We start from the raw sequence: 19,545 nt of genomic DNA on the forward strand, positions 1-19,545 counted from the left end.
ACACAAACATCATTTTGTGTTTTATTCTGTCAAAACATATAACAAATAAAAATACATTTTACAGATTAACCAGAGAATTAAAGTTAAGGAACACAATCAATAAGTAATCTTGTGTTAATTATGACCCCATATTTATAGCTTCACAATATAAATGTGTTGTTAAAATTTGGACCTGAGGATTCGCTGTCATTAATGTTGGATTTTTTTTCTCCTTTTGTTGTTTCAAAGTTTGCAGTTTTTGTCAACAATCTATCATTTTATTGATCCTTTTTACTATAAAGTATTTTATAAGAAAAGTCAAAGACAAAATAATCTAAAAATATTTTTTCTTTGCAGAACCAAAAACTACCCCGATAAAAGTTTATAAAAATCAAATTCTTGTCAAAAACATTTATATCAAAGCTTAAAGAACATAAATATATCTACTATTATTTAGCGCATTACTCTAAAACATTTAAATATAATCAACAGTACTCTGAAGGTTTGTGGATGTTAATTTCCAATTTCAGCCAAAAAAAAGAGAGAAAAAAACCCAGACTGGAAAGAAACAAGAAAATATTGAAACTGTGTATTTAATATGAAATCTAATTTCATATTTTTCTAATTTTGCCAAAAAATAAAGAGAAACTAAATAAATTTGCCCATTGAAATGATTTTGCAAAGTAAAAATGTGTCATTTATGCTGGGTTATGTTACAAGATCAAGTGATTAAAATTAGGACACAATTAATTTCATGTGACTATTAAGAAGCATTTTTCCTCTTAGAAATTAATAAAAGCATTTTTCATGTGTACATTGTTAACGTTAGCCTGCTGACAGCAGCATTATGCTAAGAACATGTAAAACTACAGCCTCACAGAGGCTGAAAATGTTGTTTCTACACAAATAAATGGAGCTGTTGTAATTTTAAAACCTGGATTGGTTGCCAACCACATTATTAACTGTATAAGAAACATTTAAATCTCGATTTTAAAAACTTCAAGTCTTTTTTTCTGTCCTATTCAATGTTTTCAGCTAAATTTACACCAGGATGTGGATGTTCATGATGTTTTGCTGATAAACGTCCCCCAATTGGACGTACTTTATGACCACACTCAACATAAGCTCCTTGGGTCCGAGGATCGGTTTCACCTGGCAGATCAAACCTGTAAACATCAAACGGGAGCATTCACAGAGCTGGTAAACGTAAAATGATCATATGAATCAGATAAAGACAGGGGGCTGCTCCTCTCACCGACGATTAGACCATCCTGAGAGTCTTTTATCACATCGAAGGAGTTTTGTTCGTCTGAATCCAAAATCTCAAAGATGACATCAGGTTGATCTGGGAGATTAGCAGGTTTAACCGCTGTGGCTGTTCGCAGTAAAGCAATCACTGTTGGAAGTAATAGTTTGAAGATTTTATCAAACTCATTTTAAAAATAAACAAATCAAAAAGTCTTTCTCGTGCCTCTTTACCTTCAGGTTCCTTTAAGTGTTGCGAGGTTGGCAAGGAAATGACGGTGAAGGTGATGATGTGGGTGGGGTTGTGACTGCACTCTAGGTCAAGCAGACGGCATGATTTCACGCAACGCAAGACGGCCGAGGCGTTTCCTGTGGATCTAAGGAGATGAAGGAACTTGTGAAAACTGAGGAACAGCTGATTCATTCACACAGTTGTCTGAATCAATTCAATTTGATCCAACTTTATTTATAAAGTTTTTTTAAACAGCATACAATTAAAATGCTTTCCAATATAAGTTAAAATCAAAATCAGAACAAGACATAGAGTCGACATCTCACAGAGTGAGCCAAGGAGAGAAGAGAAGCATTTTCAGAGGATTTCTGAGGGACTAACCCCTAACCTAGGAACCACCTGGAGCAGCAGATCAGCTGACCCCAGCGTACAGTAGCAGCTCAGAAGGGTGGGTGGATAAAATAATGTTTAAATGATAAATTAATTAAAACAACAACTGCAGAAGAAGGGGGCCAAAGATCGATCCCTGAGGGACACCAAACAAGGACCAGAGGTGGGGACTGTGTGCAGCAGCCTCAGGGTAGCTGTGGCTACAATGTAGCTCATCACCACCGGCATGTGTAAAGCACTTTGGAGTCCTCTGAATGTGAAAGGAGACTAGTGCAGGTCACTATTATCAATTATCGCCTGCTCAGCTTAGCTCAGCATGGTTCTGAGGTGTTTCTACTAGTAACAAGTATATGGTTGCCGCCCCTTTTTAGGACCAACTTTGATGCGGTTCCAGGGCAAAAACGTGACATCAGACGATTGTTGGTCACTGATTGACTAGAGAGAGGATGGAGCCACCCACAGTCTCCTGCATTTCTCCAAAGTGTCTCACCTCACTGCCTGCAATTTTTTTTTGAGTGTCTTTGTTTAGGAGTCTGTCAAAAAAATAAATAAAACACAGACTGAGCAGATATATCCACACTAGGGCTGAAAGTAACAATTAAATTATTTGATTTAATTGATTATAAAAAAGGTTCATTAGTTTTTTATCACTTCCAGTAATACTGTCAGCAGAGAAGGGAGCAGAGGGATGTTGACACGCAGCGAAAATGCCAAAAAGTTTCCAAAGTGTAGGAATATTTCAAATTCAAGCCGACAGACGAAGCTGCTAGCTTAGTGCTAAGGTAGCGATTCACAACAGCACAACTTCCATATCTCAGAATCTTCAGCTTCATGCGTATATTATTAAAGATAATATAGAAATGTTGAATAAATACTGGTTAAAGACTTGTTACTCACCACTAGTACTGCTCTGTTAATCAATCTATCACTGTGGCAGATTAATCAATCAATAAAATAATCATGAGCTGCAGCCCTATTCCACACACAACAAGTAACATGCTCTCCATTGCTGCTTTACATTAAACTGACAGCAGAGTGTTGCTACTGGAAAAGGGGCAGCAGTAGCTAAGGAGGTACAGCAGGTTGCCCAGCGATCGGAGGGTTGTCGGATAAATTCCAGCTCCTGCCAGGGCATTCTGCCATCATGTCTCTTGGGCAAGACACTTTGCCCAAGTAGCCTATGTTGGTAGTGGTCAGAGGGGCCAAAGGCGCAAATGGCAGCCTTGCCTCTGTTGGATGTCCCCAGGGTGGCAGTGGCTCCATTGTAGCTTACCATCACTGGCAGTGTGTGAATGTGAGAGTGCATGAATAATGGAAAATGACTTGAGTGCCTAGAAAGGTGCTATATAAATCTATTCAATTGTTATTATTATTATTAGTTGTTGTGATGGTCCTGGAGGCTGAGATCCACCCACTGCTCCAAAAAGAAATTAAAATGTTGTGATTGCCTTTGTGTAACGCAGCTTTTAAACACAAAACACAAGGACAACGGTCACCAGAGCCAGCAGCTAAAATGGCATCATTAAAAAGGTTAAAATGGTTGGATTCAGTGTAAAGGATCTCAAGTGTTTTTGAAAGAAAGGGTACTTTAGATATCGGCCAGCTTTTAGGCATCCAGGAACTTGATCTCATGTAGAACAATATTTGAATATTTCCACATTTATACACAGGAAATAAATGTATTTCAGAAATCCAAACATCTGGTGCAATTATGTTGTCACACGTCTCATATTTTTGCACTTTTAATCAGCTTTTTGTGCACAAACGCCCCTTCCCCCAAAATAACCACCAAGAGGAAAGTGGAACGATGGAAAAAGTCTCCTGTCCAGCTGACCGACATGGCTACTGGCCTCTTGGTATCATTTACAGCAAATTCACTGATAACCGCCCAACACCAATACTAAAATCCCCATTAATCACAAGAGCTAAAGCGCTGCTCCACCACTCATTTGGCCCGCTGTAACTTGGCGGGTCCCCAAGTGGACAAAAATAACGCAGCTTGCTTTTTTTCCCTTTGCTGAGACGAGGCCCTTCTTAGAGCAGCTTGGATCAAATGGCTTGGAAAAACTGGTTTGAGTGTTAAAAGTGGCCACAGGGCAGGAAGCAGGCGAGCGCCGGGGGAACCAAGCTCCAAGACTTGGTTAGTTACGCACACAGACATGCTGTCACTCAACCACAGGAAGGAGCTAACTTTAATAAAACACCGACAGCTCTTACCCACTGGTGGCTTGCCTGAAGTTTGTGGGACACTCAAAGTTAAAGCAGCGATGTCCTCCTTGGAGATTAAAGCAGATCTCAGAGGCAGAGCAGGTGTGAGTTTCTGCTGCACATTCGTCAACATCTAAAGACACAAAAGACATCTCATAAAATACATTCAGAACCATTTCTAGCATAATGATGGATGATTTTTGAGCATGTGCCAGCCCTAAAACATAATTTCTATCGATTATGGTCCAAATGGGTTTTATTTCCTAAAAATTTCTGAACTATTTTAGTAGATTTCTAAAGAAAAACCACTATAAAACACAAATGAGTGAAATGTTTCAGAAAAACACACGAGATATCAACATTTCGAGGCTAAAAAGGAAAATCAAAAGGTTTTGATCAAGTGGAGATTAAATATTAGTGAAAGTTAATTTAAAAGAAATAAATAAGGATATATAGGGAAATGTAATATATTTGGGGAAAGCTTTAGGATGTGTTTAGGTTTCCTCTAACCTTGGCAGGTGCGTCCATCCGGGCTGAGTGTGTAGCCCCCAGGTGGGCAGGTGCAGTTGAAGCCACCAGGAGTGTTGATGCAGTTGTGGGAACACACACCAGGCAGGGCGCACTCATTAATGTCTGCCAGGAGCAGAAGGAAATCACACATTTGTATCAAACGTTGCTCTTCAGGCTGGAGCTTTAAACTGAAATCTTGCCATGTGGAGAAATCATGCACGTTTGTGTATTTTTATCTGTTGTTCTGTGTGATTTTTTTATGTTCATCCCATAAATATTGTCCAAGTGTTTCAGTTAAAGTGAACTGTTTTCTTTCTCTCCTTTTGCTGGCATCAAATGACTGACACCTACCTTCGCATGTTATCCCGTCATTGTCACTCAGCTGGTAACCACGGTGACAGTAGCACTGGTATGAGCCGTAGACATTGGTACACTCCTGGCTGCAGGGTTTATTCTCACACTCGTCAACATCTGTCCAGTAAATGCAAGATGTGTTTAATTCAAACCAAACAATTACTTAAATAATTATAACATTTCAACTTTTTTTTAAAGGAAAATGTAGCCGTTAACCTTCACAGTCTCGGCCATCTCGAGTCAGTGTGAAGCCGGTGGAGCAGCTGCAACGAAACGAGCCCTCGGTGTTCTCACATTTATGGGCGCAGAGCCGACCGGGGTAATGTGTGCACTCATTAATATCTAAAAAAAAACAAGGACAGGAGGGGAGAGACGGGAAAAAAACACATGTAGTGGCTGCAGGTGCATCTGTCTGTCTGTGGTCATATTGTTGTCTGTTCTGGACCTTCACACAGCTTGCTGATGGTGTTGAACATGAAGCCGGTTCTGCACTCGCAGCGGAACGAGCCCTCCAGGTTGATGCAGACGTGGCCGCCGCACATTTCACTTGTTTGACACTCGTCCACATCTGTGAGGAGAACGAGAGTGCGTGAGACGAATGAAACCAAGAAAAATCTACTTTTAGAAACATAGGGATGTACCTCCATCTTTGGCCATGTTTTTTAATAAACATAAATAAATAGAACTATATACGAATAAAACTGAATTAAAAATAAACAATCCTAGAATAAAAATAATATGTCTTTTAACTGGTTTTGCATGCAAACTAGATTTTTCAAGTTTAAAGGTGCCAAACTGCAAACACAATCTCACTGTCGTTCCACAAGTTTCATGGCCGTTACCAGAGATGAGGATTGTGGCATCAACAAGTTATCTCCATGCCGTGTTTTTCTTCAGGTCAGCAACTAAACAAGGTCAATTCAATCAGCACAGTGAATGAACCTTATTCAGTTGCTGAGCAGCAGCAGCAACAAAATCACGACATGGATTTGACTTGTTGATGCCACGATTCCCATCTCTGGCCATTGCCGGTTACAGATCAGCATCTAATGATTCTAGATGACAAGGAAAGATGAGTCATACATAGAAGTTGACTAGTAGATGTCCTAAAGGTTAATCAATTGTACGTCGCTTTGGATAAAAGCGTCTGCCAGATAAACATAAGTAGATAAGCACACTGTCATATCTGGTGCTAGCATTCTTGGGTGTTTCACGGTACACTACACTTATTACGGTAATATTTCTTCAGCATTACAGGGAGTGCATTTGTTTGCTGTTATAGTTATGCACAGCTCATTAAAGGAAGTAAAACACCACAATTGACACATTATTCACTTCACACACATTTCACTTCAACATCGAGTTGTTGGTAATTGTAAAGGTAGCTTGAGATATTTAGGCTATTTGTTTCTAAATCATCGTTAGCATAATTAGAATAAAGTGCTGCACAGAGAAAAAAAGCATCTATCCATTTTCGGCCGCTGATTCGGGATTGGGTCGCGGGGCAGCAGCCTAAGCAGGGAGGCCCAGACTTTCCTTTCCCCAGCCACTTGGACCAGCTTCTCCGGGGAAATCCTAAGGCGTTCCCTGACTAGCCGTGAGACATAGTCTCTCCAGCGTGTCCTGGGTCTTCCTTTAGGCCTTCTCCTGTTGGGTGAGCAGCTCAGACAGGTAGGGAGAAGCTTGACCATTCAGCTTTGTAGGTAAGTGTTTAAAAATTGTGATATTTCATTGTAGAATTCTTACATATTGCTCCTTTAATAGTAATTTGGCTCAAATGTTAACACAGAATAGCTTCATAGCTCTTTGTTTTGAAAGAATGCATTGACATTTAAAAAACGGAATTAATCAACTCATAAAATCCCTTTTAAAGACTGAATATTGGCTAAACTGTCACTTACAGCGGCCTCACTCCTCTACATGTTATTCTGTCGTGTTTAGTTGGGAGAGTTCTTGCTCATCATTCATTATTCATCACCATTCTGTTTAAAAGCACTTGTCACCTGATGCTGTTATCTACCCTTCTGAAGCACAACAGCGACACTTACTGGTCAAACTAGGCTCCTATATGTTAAAACCAGAAATATATATATTTTTAAAAATAGCTCAGCTGGGGGAAAAAATCATTCCTGTAATTGTGAGATTATAAACAACATTTCAAGTGAAAACCCTCACAAGTGTAATGGCATACCTTCACAGCGCGTCCCGTCTGCAGACAGATGGTAACCCCGTGGACAGCTCACGGTGTTACAGTGGAACGATCCGGGTGTGTTGATGCAAACAAAGTTTGCTCCACAGTTATGAGTCCCCAACACACACTCATCTATGTCTGGAAGGGCACCAAATCCCTGAGATTTAACTAAATTTCTATACAGCTGGTCTCCAAAATTATAGGCAGTTGTCCACTGATGACGAGAATTTGATGTTTCTGGACAAAGACGTTACCTTGGCAACTGTTGCTGTCTGTGAGCTGGTATCCGGGGTCACACCTGACTAGTCTTTGACAGTGAAACGAGCCCTCGGTATTAACGCAAACCTGCCCATCACCGCAGTTGTGCATGCCTGCCAGGCACTCATTAATGTCTGAGGAGATAAGAGTCAGAGATGGGCGTCGACCTGAGAGGTGATGCATTTGGTGCAGGAGGAGAAGAAGCAGCACAAAAAAGACACGCGTGGAAACTCATAAAGATCTAAGTCATAAAACACTCTGAAATCAAGGGTGTGACATTGTCTTTGTTGTTAAAGAATAAAGTTTAATCACATAAAGAGAAATGAAAAAAAAAACGTTTAAAATTGAGGATTGATTTAATTACACACGAGAACTTCAGGTTCAGACATAATTTTATTTTGTAGAGTTTACCATCACAGTTTCGGCCGTCGTGAGCCAGTGTGAAGCCAGGAATGCAGCTGCATCGGTACGAGCCCTCGGTGTTCTCACACGCGTGAGAACAAAGCAGCCGCGCATGATGTCTGCACTCGTTAATGTCTAGAGAAGACAACAGAATCAACGTTACACCTAAAATCATGGTAATGATGCATTTATTAAAGGTATATTTATTAAAAACTGGTCTAATATTAGTAGTTAGCACATTTATTTTTTATTACTTTTCTCAAAAAAGAGTCATCAACAACAACAACAACAACAATAACAATATAACACTTCCTCAGACGTGAGCTTCGCTCTTCATCTTCTGACGAATCGTTACACTTTACCGTTACAGGTTCCTTTTGGATTCCTGTTTCTTTCTTTTCATCATAAATGTTAATTTCTCTAAAAGAATGTAATTTAAACATTTGTCTAATCTGTAGAAAACCTCTGGTCTTTCAGTCCTTTGCTGGAGGCTACCGCTCTTTTATCATGCAGCATGCACCAACTCTTTACTGTGACCGTTACAGTAGATGCCTAATGTACAAAGCACAAGGTCTGGTGGGATTTCTTTAGCGATATTCGTTTCCACCGTTCCCTTAACCACCTCCCAGTACATCCTGATTTCCTTGGACTGCCCTTTTCAAAGGTAGAACGTTCCCATCTCCTACCTGCACCTTCTGCAAACGTCTGGAATTTCATAATTAAATATGTGTAATTAATCCAAAGTGAATGTTTACATCAACATTTTATACCTCAACAGTCTCAGTCGAGCATTGACTGCTTTAGTTTGGGCTTTTTGGCCCCAACTTATTTTACTCAAATTTTATCAACATATCAGCATCAATATCGGTATCTGCCAATGTTAGTCATTTTTTAACACATCGGTATTGGTCCGATAAATAAAACTGGGCTGATATTAACAACCGGTATTTTTTCCATCTCGTTTCCATATGCTTATCTATTTTAGAGCGTGAGGGGGTGATGTGTATTTGTTTAGTCACGTGACAGTGATCGTAATTATCTCAGAAGCGTAAATGTGTGTGGTGTGTGTGCAAAACAACGTAAATTCAGCTTTAATAACTTTCATTCAATACAAAATCTGCTGCTTTTAGAAGCATTGATATCAGTATATTGGTATTGGCAAATATCAGTAATTGGCCATAACAGTGATATTAATATCGGATATCGGTATCGGCACAAAATTGTCATATCTGTGCATCCCTAATATTTTTAATACATATGTAGTGGTCTCTAATAGGAATACATGGGGGGGGGGGGGGGGGGGGGGGCGCTCTGGTGCACATTTTACAGGAACTAGACATGAGCCAGATCAAAGCTTGTCACGGTGTAGGAGGTGGAGATGATGGACCATGTGTGGATGAGCTGAACGGAGGAAAAATGCAGGCTTCAGTAAAAGTAAAAATGGTTTAATGGCAGGATGGGATGAACAGGAACACCAGCAGACAACCACAATGAACTGACAAAGGACAGGGGCAAAACAGGTGGTTTAAATACAGAGGGCTAATTAGGGAAACATGGGCAGGTAAACGAGGGACAGGTGAGAACAATAAGGGCAATCACGGCAGGAGAGGAACACAGTCAGGTTGGGCAGGGGCAGATCGTGACAAAGCTAAGCTTTGGACAGAAGGATCGCCTGGTGAAGTTGCTAAGGCTAACGGTTAGCATCCACTAATTGAGATGGTCTCTACTGTTTCCTGGACGCTAAACCAACAACAGCCTTCCGCGTCGTGAGTCAAGATGGGTGAGACCATGAATGTTAAGTGACAGTGTGACATAGATTTTTCAGGATTTTCAAACCCTACAGTTTCACAGTCTATTTTCAGAAGCTAATGCAGAAGATAGGTGTAGGAGACTACTTTCATGTTCAGCCCGCATGAAAAACTCAGTGACCAAATTTAATAAGAAATAACCATTAAAAAAAAATTTTTCAGTGAAGTTGACATTAAACATTGCCAAACATTTTAGGAATGACACATGGATTAGTTATCACAGTTTGAATAAACTCCAAAAACACTTCTGTACAGTCTCATCCTACCTTCACAGTGTCCGGTGACATTGTTGAAGGAGAAACCGGCTCGGCACTTGCAGCGGTAAGATCCCACCACGTTCACACAGACGTGGTTACCACAAACCTTGGTTATGAGGCACTCATCGAAATCTGTGAGGGCAAAACGTAAAAACGTGGAAAAGAAGCAGAGAACCCCGTTCATAAGGAGCTTTTATTCAAACAACATGGGTTTTGTTAGGTTTTATTATATGAGATTAGGTTCCTGGTTTGATCCTGCCTGTCGGTTAACACTTATCACAGATAAGTTTAATCATCAGACTAGATTTTATTACATTATGACTGAATCATCTTTAATGATCAAGCATAGAGAAAAAAGCAAGAGAGGCAGAAGAGGTTAGGAAAGAAACAGAGAAGAGACTGAAGAAGAAATAAAAAGTTATTTAAAGGACTTTAAAATGTGAACTGATTAATTCAAATTAAAATACAGCAGGACACATTCTTGTAAATTAATCACTGTTAGGAAATTTGGTAACAACCACAAAAAATGTAAGTTACTTTCATTTCAAATGTTAGAAACCCACCCAGTGTAAAATGTGAGCAACATTTTTTGTATTTAAAATAATTTATGCAAAATAGTTTTTATGCAAAAATCAGTTCAATCATCTCCTTTACTTGTTTCTTAGTAACCTATTTTATTCACCACCAGATAATTTAATCATGTAAATTATGGAGTTCAACCAAGACTTTAAGCTGCTTTTTTCTACACAGAAACCAAATTTTAGACATTTAAAGGTGAAATTCGTACAAATGGCATCCTGTGGGCAAATCTGGTTTCTTTAGTCCATTTTTTAATCAAAAATATTACTTTCTCACGGCCGTTCTGAGTTTCATAGCTAGTGCCAGTTATGGATCAGTGGCAGAAGATTCTAGATGACAGCAAAGTTGACAAGTAGATATATACAGTACATTGTTATATCTGGTGTTAGCAGTCTAGGGTAGGGAGGACTTACTGCACTTATTACGGTAGTTTGTCTCTGGCAATATAGGGCATGTAGTCGTTTGCCATCTTGCCGTTAGCTTATATTTATAATTCTTAATGAGTCATTAAAGAAAGAAAACACACATTTTACTGTAATATGGAGTTGTTGTTATTTGCAAAAGTAGCTTGAGATTATTTTAGAGCCGACCATTTGCTTCTAATTCACCATTGGCATTATTAGTTCAAGCTGCTTCACTCAATATTAGAGTAAAACAAAAAGATGCCGTGGTTTCTTAGGGGTACAAGAAATAACGTCTGGGTCACTCCTGTTTACTGGCTTCGGTTCTATAAACAGCTCTGGAGCTGTTTACCTGCCGATGTCGAATCACAAATGCTGCTGCTGTGTTAGCTCGCTGGAGGTTCAGCAAACTCACAGAAACAGGAGCTACAACCTGTTTTTTGTTGGGTTTTTTTTGGAAGGGAGAAAAATCGTCAACCCCCAGCCAGCTGAGAAAGAAATCTGTTTCAGTATAACCTTTATACCAACATAATTGAGGCATTAAACTGTCTTATGATTATTTCAAAGTGGAACTCTTACAAATTGCACCTTTAATTGTACCTCTTACATACTTTAAAAACTCTAAAAGTAAATACCAGATACAGATATACCATTTCTAGATAGTTTAATCATAAAGTAGTTTTAGTTGAAATTCTGAAGGATTTTTTTATGCGAACTAGAAACAAAGTTTGCTTCTTAGCTAAAAAAGCAATAGAAGGAGAAGAAACAATATTTTATATAGCACCAGATAAAATCACGAGGCACTTCACAACTTAAAAAAAAATTATTAAAAATTAGAGAAAAGTAAAAATTGTGATATATCCCCGATCCCTGATCAGCTGGGGGAAATAGGCCATTCATTGTGATTAGTGTTTTGTATTTTAAATACGTTAAGTTTGACAGTAAAATGTAGAGAATATGATTTATTCTGGTGGCTCTCTTAATCTCTTTTTTAGGTTCCTCTTTAGCTTAGTCATGTCACTCTATATGTTGTATTTAGTTGTATGTTATTGTTTTATGAGTGCTTACTTGCACTGGTTTTATGTAATATCTTTTATTGTTGTGTCCTGTAAAGCACTTTGGTCACCTTCCATGGTTGTGGAAAGTACTACACAAATAAACTGATTGATTTACCGTGCTAGTTTCATAAAAAGTTCCTTATTTACATGCCAGCTATCTGATTTCATCACAATTTGACTCATTTCCTCTCCCACAGCTTCGAAAAAACCCGTGGAAAAGATATTAAACCGCGTGTCATAGTCTATTATAATGGGCTTTGCTTTTAGCAACGTTTTGTGCAACGGAGACAAAATCTGAAGTAAAACGAAACAATTTCCGTATGAGAATCTTCTTTGTGTGAGTGGAGTGAGAAACGCTGCAGCTCAGGGTCAGGGTTAAGGACTTCAAATTGGTCTACTCCTCATAATGCCTGATGTCTAATCCACGGTTGTTCAGAAAACATTCAGAAGGAAAAACATCCTCCATGGAAGGATGTCGTGTCTGAATGTGATGCCAGACTAACCGATGCAGCGGCCAGTGGCGTCCAGAGTGTAACCCTCCCCACACGAGTTCTTTGGCTGGCAGTGAAACGAGCCCGCTGTGTTGATGCAAACAGAGTTCTGCTCACAGTTATGTATCCCAAACTCGCACTCATCTATGTCTGGAGACGAGTAGAAAAAAGATCAATGCATGTTAGACTCTAAATCTGATTCATTAAGACAAGATGAGACCCTTTGAGTTTTAACCTTTGCAGGTAATTTCGTCTGTGAGTGTGAATCCAGGATGACAGCTGAACCAACAGTGGAAGGAGCCCTCGGTGTTGACACAAACGGACTCAGAGCTGCAGTTATGGCTGCCAGTCTGACACTCATTCACATCTGAGGAGACAAACATGATGTCAAACGAAAGATTTTTAGTTTAGGCTAAATTGTTTCCTATGAAATGACCTCAAAATATTATTATTATTATTATTATCATTATTATTATTATTATTATTATTATAGCATCTCTGTAAGGATCAAAGGACAAATTATCGAGAAGAAGTTTAAGCTTTAAGCTAATCTATGACCATCAAATGAAAATGTTTCAACCAAATGAAGAACAAGAGCATTGATGAATGTATTTGTACAAAAAAAAATTCTCTTTTGCAGTAACAGCAATGGAAACATCTTGAGATTGGTTAAATAAAATGAAAGAACTTTAACCAACACTTTCTACTTCTACGCTGTGGTTGAGTTAACATTAGATGCGATTTACCCTCACAAGTCACTCCATCCCTTTTCAGTTTAAAACCCTCGTGGCAGGTGCATTCGCCAGCACCCACACACAGCTGAGAGCAGTTGGCATCTGAAACCGACAGGAGGAGAAAACATGTTAAATGGTCCGGGGTCATTCAGATTTTTATTTCTTAAAAGTAAACAACATTTACAGATAAACAGGGACATACAAAGGAAATGATTACTACTTCCATCCATTATCGCCGGCTTATCCGGGGTCGGGTTACGGGGGTAGCAGCCTCAACAGGAAGGCCCAGACTTCCCTCTCCCCAGCCACCTGGGCCAGCTCCTCCGGGGAAATCCCAAGGCGCTGCCTGGGCAGCTTAGAGACATAGTCTCTCCAGCGTGTCCTGGGTCCTCCTTTAGGTCTCCTCCCGGTTGGATGTGTCCAAAAAAACCTCACCAGGGAGGTACCTATTAAGCATCCTAACTAGATGCCTGAGCCACATCAACTGGCTCCTCTCGATGTGGAGGAGCAGTGGATCTATTCTGAGCCCCTCCCGGATGACCGAGCTTCTCACCTTATCCCTAAGAGAGAGCCCAGACACCCTGTGGAGAACAATCATTTCAGCCGCTTGAATCCCTGATCTCATTCTTTCGGTCTCTACCCAAAGCTTGTGAACATAGGTGAGAGTAGGAACGTAGATCAACCGGTTAATCGAGAGCTTCGCCTTCCGGCTCAGCTCTCTCTTCACAACAGATCAATAAAAACCTGCATCACTGCAGGCGCAAGACCAATCCGCCTATCCATCTCCCGCTCAATCGTTCCCTCGCTCGCGAACAAGACCCCGAGATACTTAAAACTCCCCCACTTGAGCTAGGACCTCATCCCTGGCCTTGTACAACTAATAGAAATAATAATAATACATTTGTTTTTCTTCAGTCTAAACTCACAACAGAAACAAAAATTGACAAATGAACTTTATGAAAAGTTTTTTTTGAATTGCTAAAACACTTATCTATTTTCTAAGTTTGTCCCAATTTTTTTCCTGACTTCAAATAACATTCAACTTTAAAATAACATTCAAAAGGCTTATTTTTGCTCTTCCTAAAAGGAATAATACTGATGCTGTAATCCAATAGCAGCACATAAAAATGTGGCGGCGGAGGATTCATGATTTGGCCGCAGGACCTGGACACCTCGAGTCCACTATCAACTCCTCTGTGTACCAAAGTACTCTAGAGTCAAACATGAGGACGTCTGTCCCACGGCCAAAGCCTAAAAACGAGTCATCAAACAGGACAAAAGATCAGAAGGTGCTTTTTTTATTTTATAAACGGCCCAAAAAGAAAATAAGGAGGGAGATGCAATGAGCAAGACCAATGTCCAGACTTTAAGGATTAAAACACAGCAAAGGGAGTAGAAGAGCTGTGAACAAGCAAATACCTGCAAATTCAACACACACAGAGAGAGAGAGAGAGAGACAGAGAGAGAGAGAGAGACAGAGAGAGAGAGAGAGAGAGAGAGACAGAGAGAGAGAGAGACAGAGAGAGAGAGAGACAGAGAGAGAGAGAGACAGAGAGAGAGAGAAAGAGACAAAGAGAGAGAGAGGAGAGAGAGAGACAGAGACAGAGACAGAGACAGAGAGAGAGAGAGAGAGAGGAGAGAGACAGAGACAGAGACAGAGACAGAGAGAGAGAGAGAGAGAGAGAGAGAGATGTAATGCTCTGATTTGTGTCATGATTAATAAGACAGCAGCAAACGAACCTTTGCAGGACGTTGTTGTCTCTGGAGGTCTGGTGGAAACCACTCCTACTGCGGGTTTGGTGTTGCTGGGTTCCTCGCAGCACGTTTTTGCGGTGCTGGAGCACTGCCTCTCCAGCTGCAGACCTGGAAGTTCGCAGCTCAAACCCAAACTTGCCGTCTTCAGACCTAGCGTGCAGCAGTCACAACAAATCTAGACAGGATGGAGGGCCACAGTGGAGCCTCTTTGTTAAAGATGCAGCATGTAAAATATTTTCTTAACTAAAATTTACCTTTGAGGTTTGAGATTCCCAGCTGGATCCTGTGAAGAAGTGCCTGTCGCAGGCCCCCTGAGTACGAGCCATCCAGACACCATCGCCACAGGCTCTGTCTTTTACTACTGCCCGACAGCAGTGCTCCTGAGCAAGGCTGCAAATAAATTAAATAAAGATGTAGTAAAACCTGCATCTGACTTCATGTGTATCGATCTGAGGGAAATCACCAGTGCAAAAAATCCTCTTTCGTATTTGTGTTTAATGTTTTTATTCCCACTGACAGTCGAGGTATAATTTTCTAAAATTGCTGCTTTAATACCGGAAACTTCCACTTTGTATGAATTAAACGATAAGTGAGTGTCAGTATTTTAAAGCTGCTACCAATTTCCACAGAGTTAAAGTGATTTTCTATTATTTATACTTTAAAAGCAACCGGTGCGGTACAGTACAGGTCTATATAGGCACTGACTTGTCTCTTTTATAACAGAGCTAACACACTTTTTTGTAACATTCACACCTGCGTCGAAACGTGTGAAGATGCATCAGCTAATTGAATTGAATCTTCTATTTCATGGGTGTCAAACTCAAACTCACACGGGGCCAAAATGAAACTCAGGGACGGAGTCGAGGGCCAAACTTAATATTTTTTGAAAAAGTGATGGCAAATTTGCACATTTTCTTTATCAACATCTATGCGATTTTGAACCTTTAAATTTGGAAACAAACTTAGTTCTGCATTAACACTGAATGTGGAATAACCAAATTACACACGAGCAAGTCAGTTTTAAATAAAAGGCATCAGTGGTATTCATTACTTGTGGTATATTCAGCATTTTTAAAATCTATTCAGGATTTATGTTTTCTTGTTATTTATTCATTTTTCTTGTTTTTTATTCTCCTTTTTTTCTCCTGTAATAAGTGTCATCACTGCCGTGACGTCTAGCTTTCCCCACTGAGGAACAATAAAGGGATTTTCTATTCCATTCATCTATCTGCAGCCTTTCCACTTCCTGTTTATTGTAGGTTAAATCTTTTCTCACGGGCCAACAATAAAATAAAAATATAATTTTATCTTAAATGAAAATGCAACATCTCACCTGTTAACTTTCATGTTTTGGAGCAGAAAAAGAGCATAAAACCAACATATTTAAAGCTCAGTTTGCTCCACTGGTTTACTGTGATGCTCACCTGTTCCAGCCAGATACCTGCATCATGGGGTTGATCTGAGCTGAGGAGGGGACTCCTGTTGTTTTGTTCATCTTCATCATAATAATGACAACATTAGATGACAACAGGTGCTCACATAGGTTTCTGCTGATGAACATGTCTGAGCAGCTTGACCATGTTGTTGTGTGTCGGGGAGGAAACACAACGACAGCAACCACAGAGCCGTGCTGGTTTGAGCGTGTCGCTGCTCGCTGGAGTTATATCAGCTCTGTCTGGACGTTAGTTGGAAAAGTTTCTCTTTCAGTCGTGAACACATTACTGAGCGGCTAGAATCTCCGTTTCTGGGCTTCAATGTCAGAAAACAGCTGAGTGAACTCGGCGCTGAGTGAGAGGAGTGTTTAGTTTGTCCGAGACAGCGGAGCTGCAGACACTGGCAGCAGACGCTGGAAAAAACACAAAGGAGGGGGCGCGTCGGCTCCGCGCTGACACCGCAAAGCATCATGGGAGTGAAGTCTTTGCGGTAAAATCGGCCAGCGGGTCAGTTTTAATGTATTTTTGATATTTATCTCGCGGGCCACATTAAAATGCTCCGCAGGCCAGATGCGGCCTGCGGACCATGTGTCTGACATATGTGTTCTATTTGATCTGGAAGGAACACAAACAAACAAACATGGACAGACCGTGCTACTATAAAAGCAGAGAAGAGCTGCTAAAAAGTTTCAGTTTTCAGAGACAACAGTGCAGCTAAATGGGGACGGCAGTGGCAGAGTAGTTAAGTGCCTGTCTCATAACCGGAAGGTGGTGTGATCGAGTCCCGCTCAGTCTGTCGCAGTTGTGACCTTGGGCAAGACACTTGACCCACTCTGCCTGCTGGTGGTGGTCAGAGGGACCGATGGCACCGGTGTTCGACAGCCACGCTTCTGTCAGTGTGCCCCAGAGCAGCTGTGGCACACACACAACCAGTGTGTGAATGGATGAATGGTTGTGCTGTAAAGTGCCTTGGGGGGTTGTAATACCCTATGGCTCAATGTTCTAGGCTCAACATGTCACATTAATCAGCTAATGAATCCAGAACACCTGCAAAGTGTTCCTGAGCATTTAGAGCCGCGGTGCCCAATCCTGGTCCTGGAGGGCCGGTATCCAGCATGTTTTAGTGGATTCTCTGCTCCAACACGCTTGATTCGGTGGTTGAATCATCCATGCAGCAGCTCATCAAGCTCTGTAGAAGTTAATCTCCTGCTGATTGAAATTAGGTGAGCTGAAACAGGGTTAAACTAAAACATGCTGTATACCGGTCCAAGACCAGGACTGGGCACCCCTGCTTTAGATGGTCTCTCAGTCAAAGTTGAAATAAAAAAACTTTTGCCCCATATTCTAATTTTTCCAGTTTTACCTGCATTAGTATAAATCTGAGGATGTTAGAAAGTGCCTCTCTCCATCAACAGTCTGCTATGGAGACAAAATTCATAAATGTAATTGGGGGCCACACAAAATCGCTCTGAAGACTGTAAATGGCCCTCAGACCACCGTTTGGACACACCTGACCTACAGCAACACTTTTTGATGTTTTTTCATTCTGAGTTTTACTAATATGACGTCATTTTAGAGGAGTGCAAATAAATAAATCACAATAAACTACATTGTGTATTTAAAAACAAATAAAGCAAAGAAATATAAGCTGTACGATGTTGGCTCTTATCTTGAAAAGTTTGGAAACTCCTGTTCTATATTGTCCCTATAGGGTGTGTGTGTGTGTGTGTGTGTGTGTCTGAGATGAACTGGAGACATGATCATGGTGCCTCCACCCCCATGCCAAATGACTGCTGCAGACAGACACCGGCTCCCTGCGATACTATGAGGAGTCAGCGCTAAAGATAACAGATAGATGAAATGAGAATGGTTTAGGAACGAAGGAAAGGATCCACAAAAAAGTTTTTGTCAGTTTAAACCCCTTGGGGGGGGGGGGGGGGGGTTAGGGGGGGGGGGGGTCTGAACACCTACATCTACTGAGTTGCTCCTCCCTTATAGAGAAGTTCAGAAGTGTGAATTCCTGAGGAATTCCTGCCCTCAGGAACCACACATCCCACCCTCTACTCAGAGAGGTTTGCTGCATCTTTCTGTTCTTCACGAGCGAGCAGCGCACGGGACGGCTACCCTGATCAGTGCAGACTCAACCCCTCCATTGAACCCACATTTTCAGTTACTTCCGTCAGGAAGGAGGTTCAGGGTTCCACTGGACAAGAAAGGTGTCTATAAGACATCGTTTGTTCCCACCGCAATTACAATTTAGAATTCTTAAAGTTTTATTTTTCTACGATAACATTCTAATACCTTTTAAATGTCTTTTTATGTATTTGTGTGAACGCGATATGGATTGTATTGTAAGGTGAGCCATGTCAAAGGCGAATTTCTGCCTCAATTCGAGGTGGACAATAAAGTTCATCGATCTATCTCTTCTTGTGTTTGTGTGAAACGACAAACTTTGGTTCACTTCAGACACAACATTTAATTCTGGCTTGTTTTTAAACCTCTGAGCACTTTGAGATTTAGATTAAGCGCAGCACAACTAAAACTTTAGATTAAGTTGAGACGTTGCTCACCTGCAGATGAGTGAGGTGACACGAGGAAGGAAGGAACAGTCTTGATCCCTCTGTGCGATTGCCCTTCCAACCTCACAGCACTCCTGAACAGAGCTCTCTGGTGCGATAATCACAGATTGGGTTAAGAAGCAGAGCTTGTGTTTTAAATCAAAATAAGATACAGCCTGCAGTTTAACTACCAATCAAATCAATGAAATCAATTCCCAAATAAAGCCTCGTGGAACACAACTTTGCAGGTCCAACGTCCTCACTTACCAAGCCCGTTCAGAAGTCCGCAGAGAGAAAATAAAACAAAACCCCAGAGAGCCATCCGGCTGATTTAGGAGAACGATCCAGACGTTGGTGATCTTCTCTGATGCTGGCTGGAGTGAAAACAGAACATCTCGGTGGAAAATTTTGAGAAGGAGACACAGACGTGTCCGTCGGGGAGGTCCGGGGAGGGCGGTCAGGCTAGGGGTGGGAGCTCTAATGATTAAAACAAATCTGATAAGAGCATTTATTTAAAATCACAGCAGTGTTGAAGTATAAGTAAAATGACCTAGAAGATTAAATAAAACACATTTATCAGCTCAGAGTGTCGCCTTATTCTGTGGCTTTTTTATTTTATAATTTCATCCTGCGACTATTTGAAATTCCCCACAGCAACAATCAAAGTCAGCTGGTAACCCCCGACAACACAGTCGTACGTGA

The 19,545-nt window shown here is 40.7% G+C and overlaps 1 protein-coding gene across 1 annotated transcript; it reads right to left on the reverse strand.

Annotated features, from left to right (window-relative positions):
- Window positions 1-885: 885 nt before the first annotated feature.
- LOC107384015 (fibulin-1) lies at window positions 886-19,392 on the reverse strand. Its single transcript, XM_070554284.1, has 19 exons — window positions 19,111-19,392; window positions 18,856-18,952; window positions 15,107-15,242; window positions 14,838-15,027; window positions 13,110-13,199; window positions 12,599-12,730; window positions 12,376-12,513; window positions 9,844-9,966; window positions 7,779-7,904; window positions 7,364-7,501; window positions 7,110-7,247; window positions 5,364-5,486; window positions 5,135-5,260; window positions 4,916-5,035; window positions 4,565-4,687; window positions 4,064-4,187; window positions 1,459-1,601; window positions 1,235-1,375; window positions 886-1,145 (listed from the first exon to the last, which is right to left on the reverse strand). Exons 1-19 carry the CDS (start codon window positions 19,163-19,165, stop codon window positions 1,021-1,023), a joined length of 2,388 nt encoding a protein of 795 aa, XP_070410385.1. The 5' UTR covers window positions 19,166-19,392; the 3' UTR covers window positions 886-1,020.
- Between the last annotated feature and the right edge of the window lie 153 nt (window positions 19,393-19,545).

This window comes from Nothobranchius furzeri, chromosome 1 (assembly GCF_043380555.1).
Source record: "Nothobranchius furzeri strain GRZ-AD chromosome 1, NfurGRZ-RIMD1, whole genome shotgun sequence".
In the NCBI taxonomy this organism is placed as follows: Eukaryota; Metazoa; Chordata; class Actinopteri; order Cyprinodontiformes; family Nothobranchiidae; genus Nothobranchius; species Nothobranchius furzeri.

Excerpts from the sequence above, each read along its gene's own strand:
- LOC107384015 (XM_070554284.1), bottom strand. The coding sequence starts at position 19,165 with ATGGCTCTCTGGGGTTTTGTTTTATTTTCTCTCTGCGGACTTCTGAAC. Across the intron at positions 7,905-9,843 it reads TGTCACCGGACACTGTGAAG|ACATTAACGAGTGCAGACAT; the intron begins GTAGGATGAGAC and ends TGTCTTCTCTAG. Across the intron at positions 4,188-4,564 it reads GGATGGACGCACCTGCCAAG|ATGTTGACGAATGTGCAGCA; the intron begins GTTAGAGGAAAC and ends TTGTGTCTTTAG.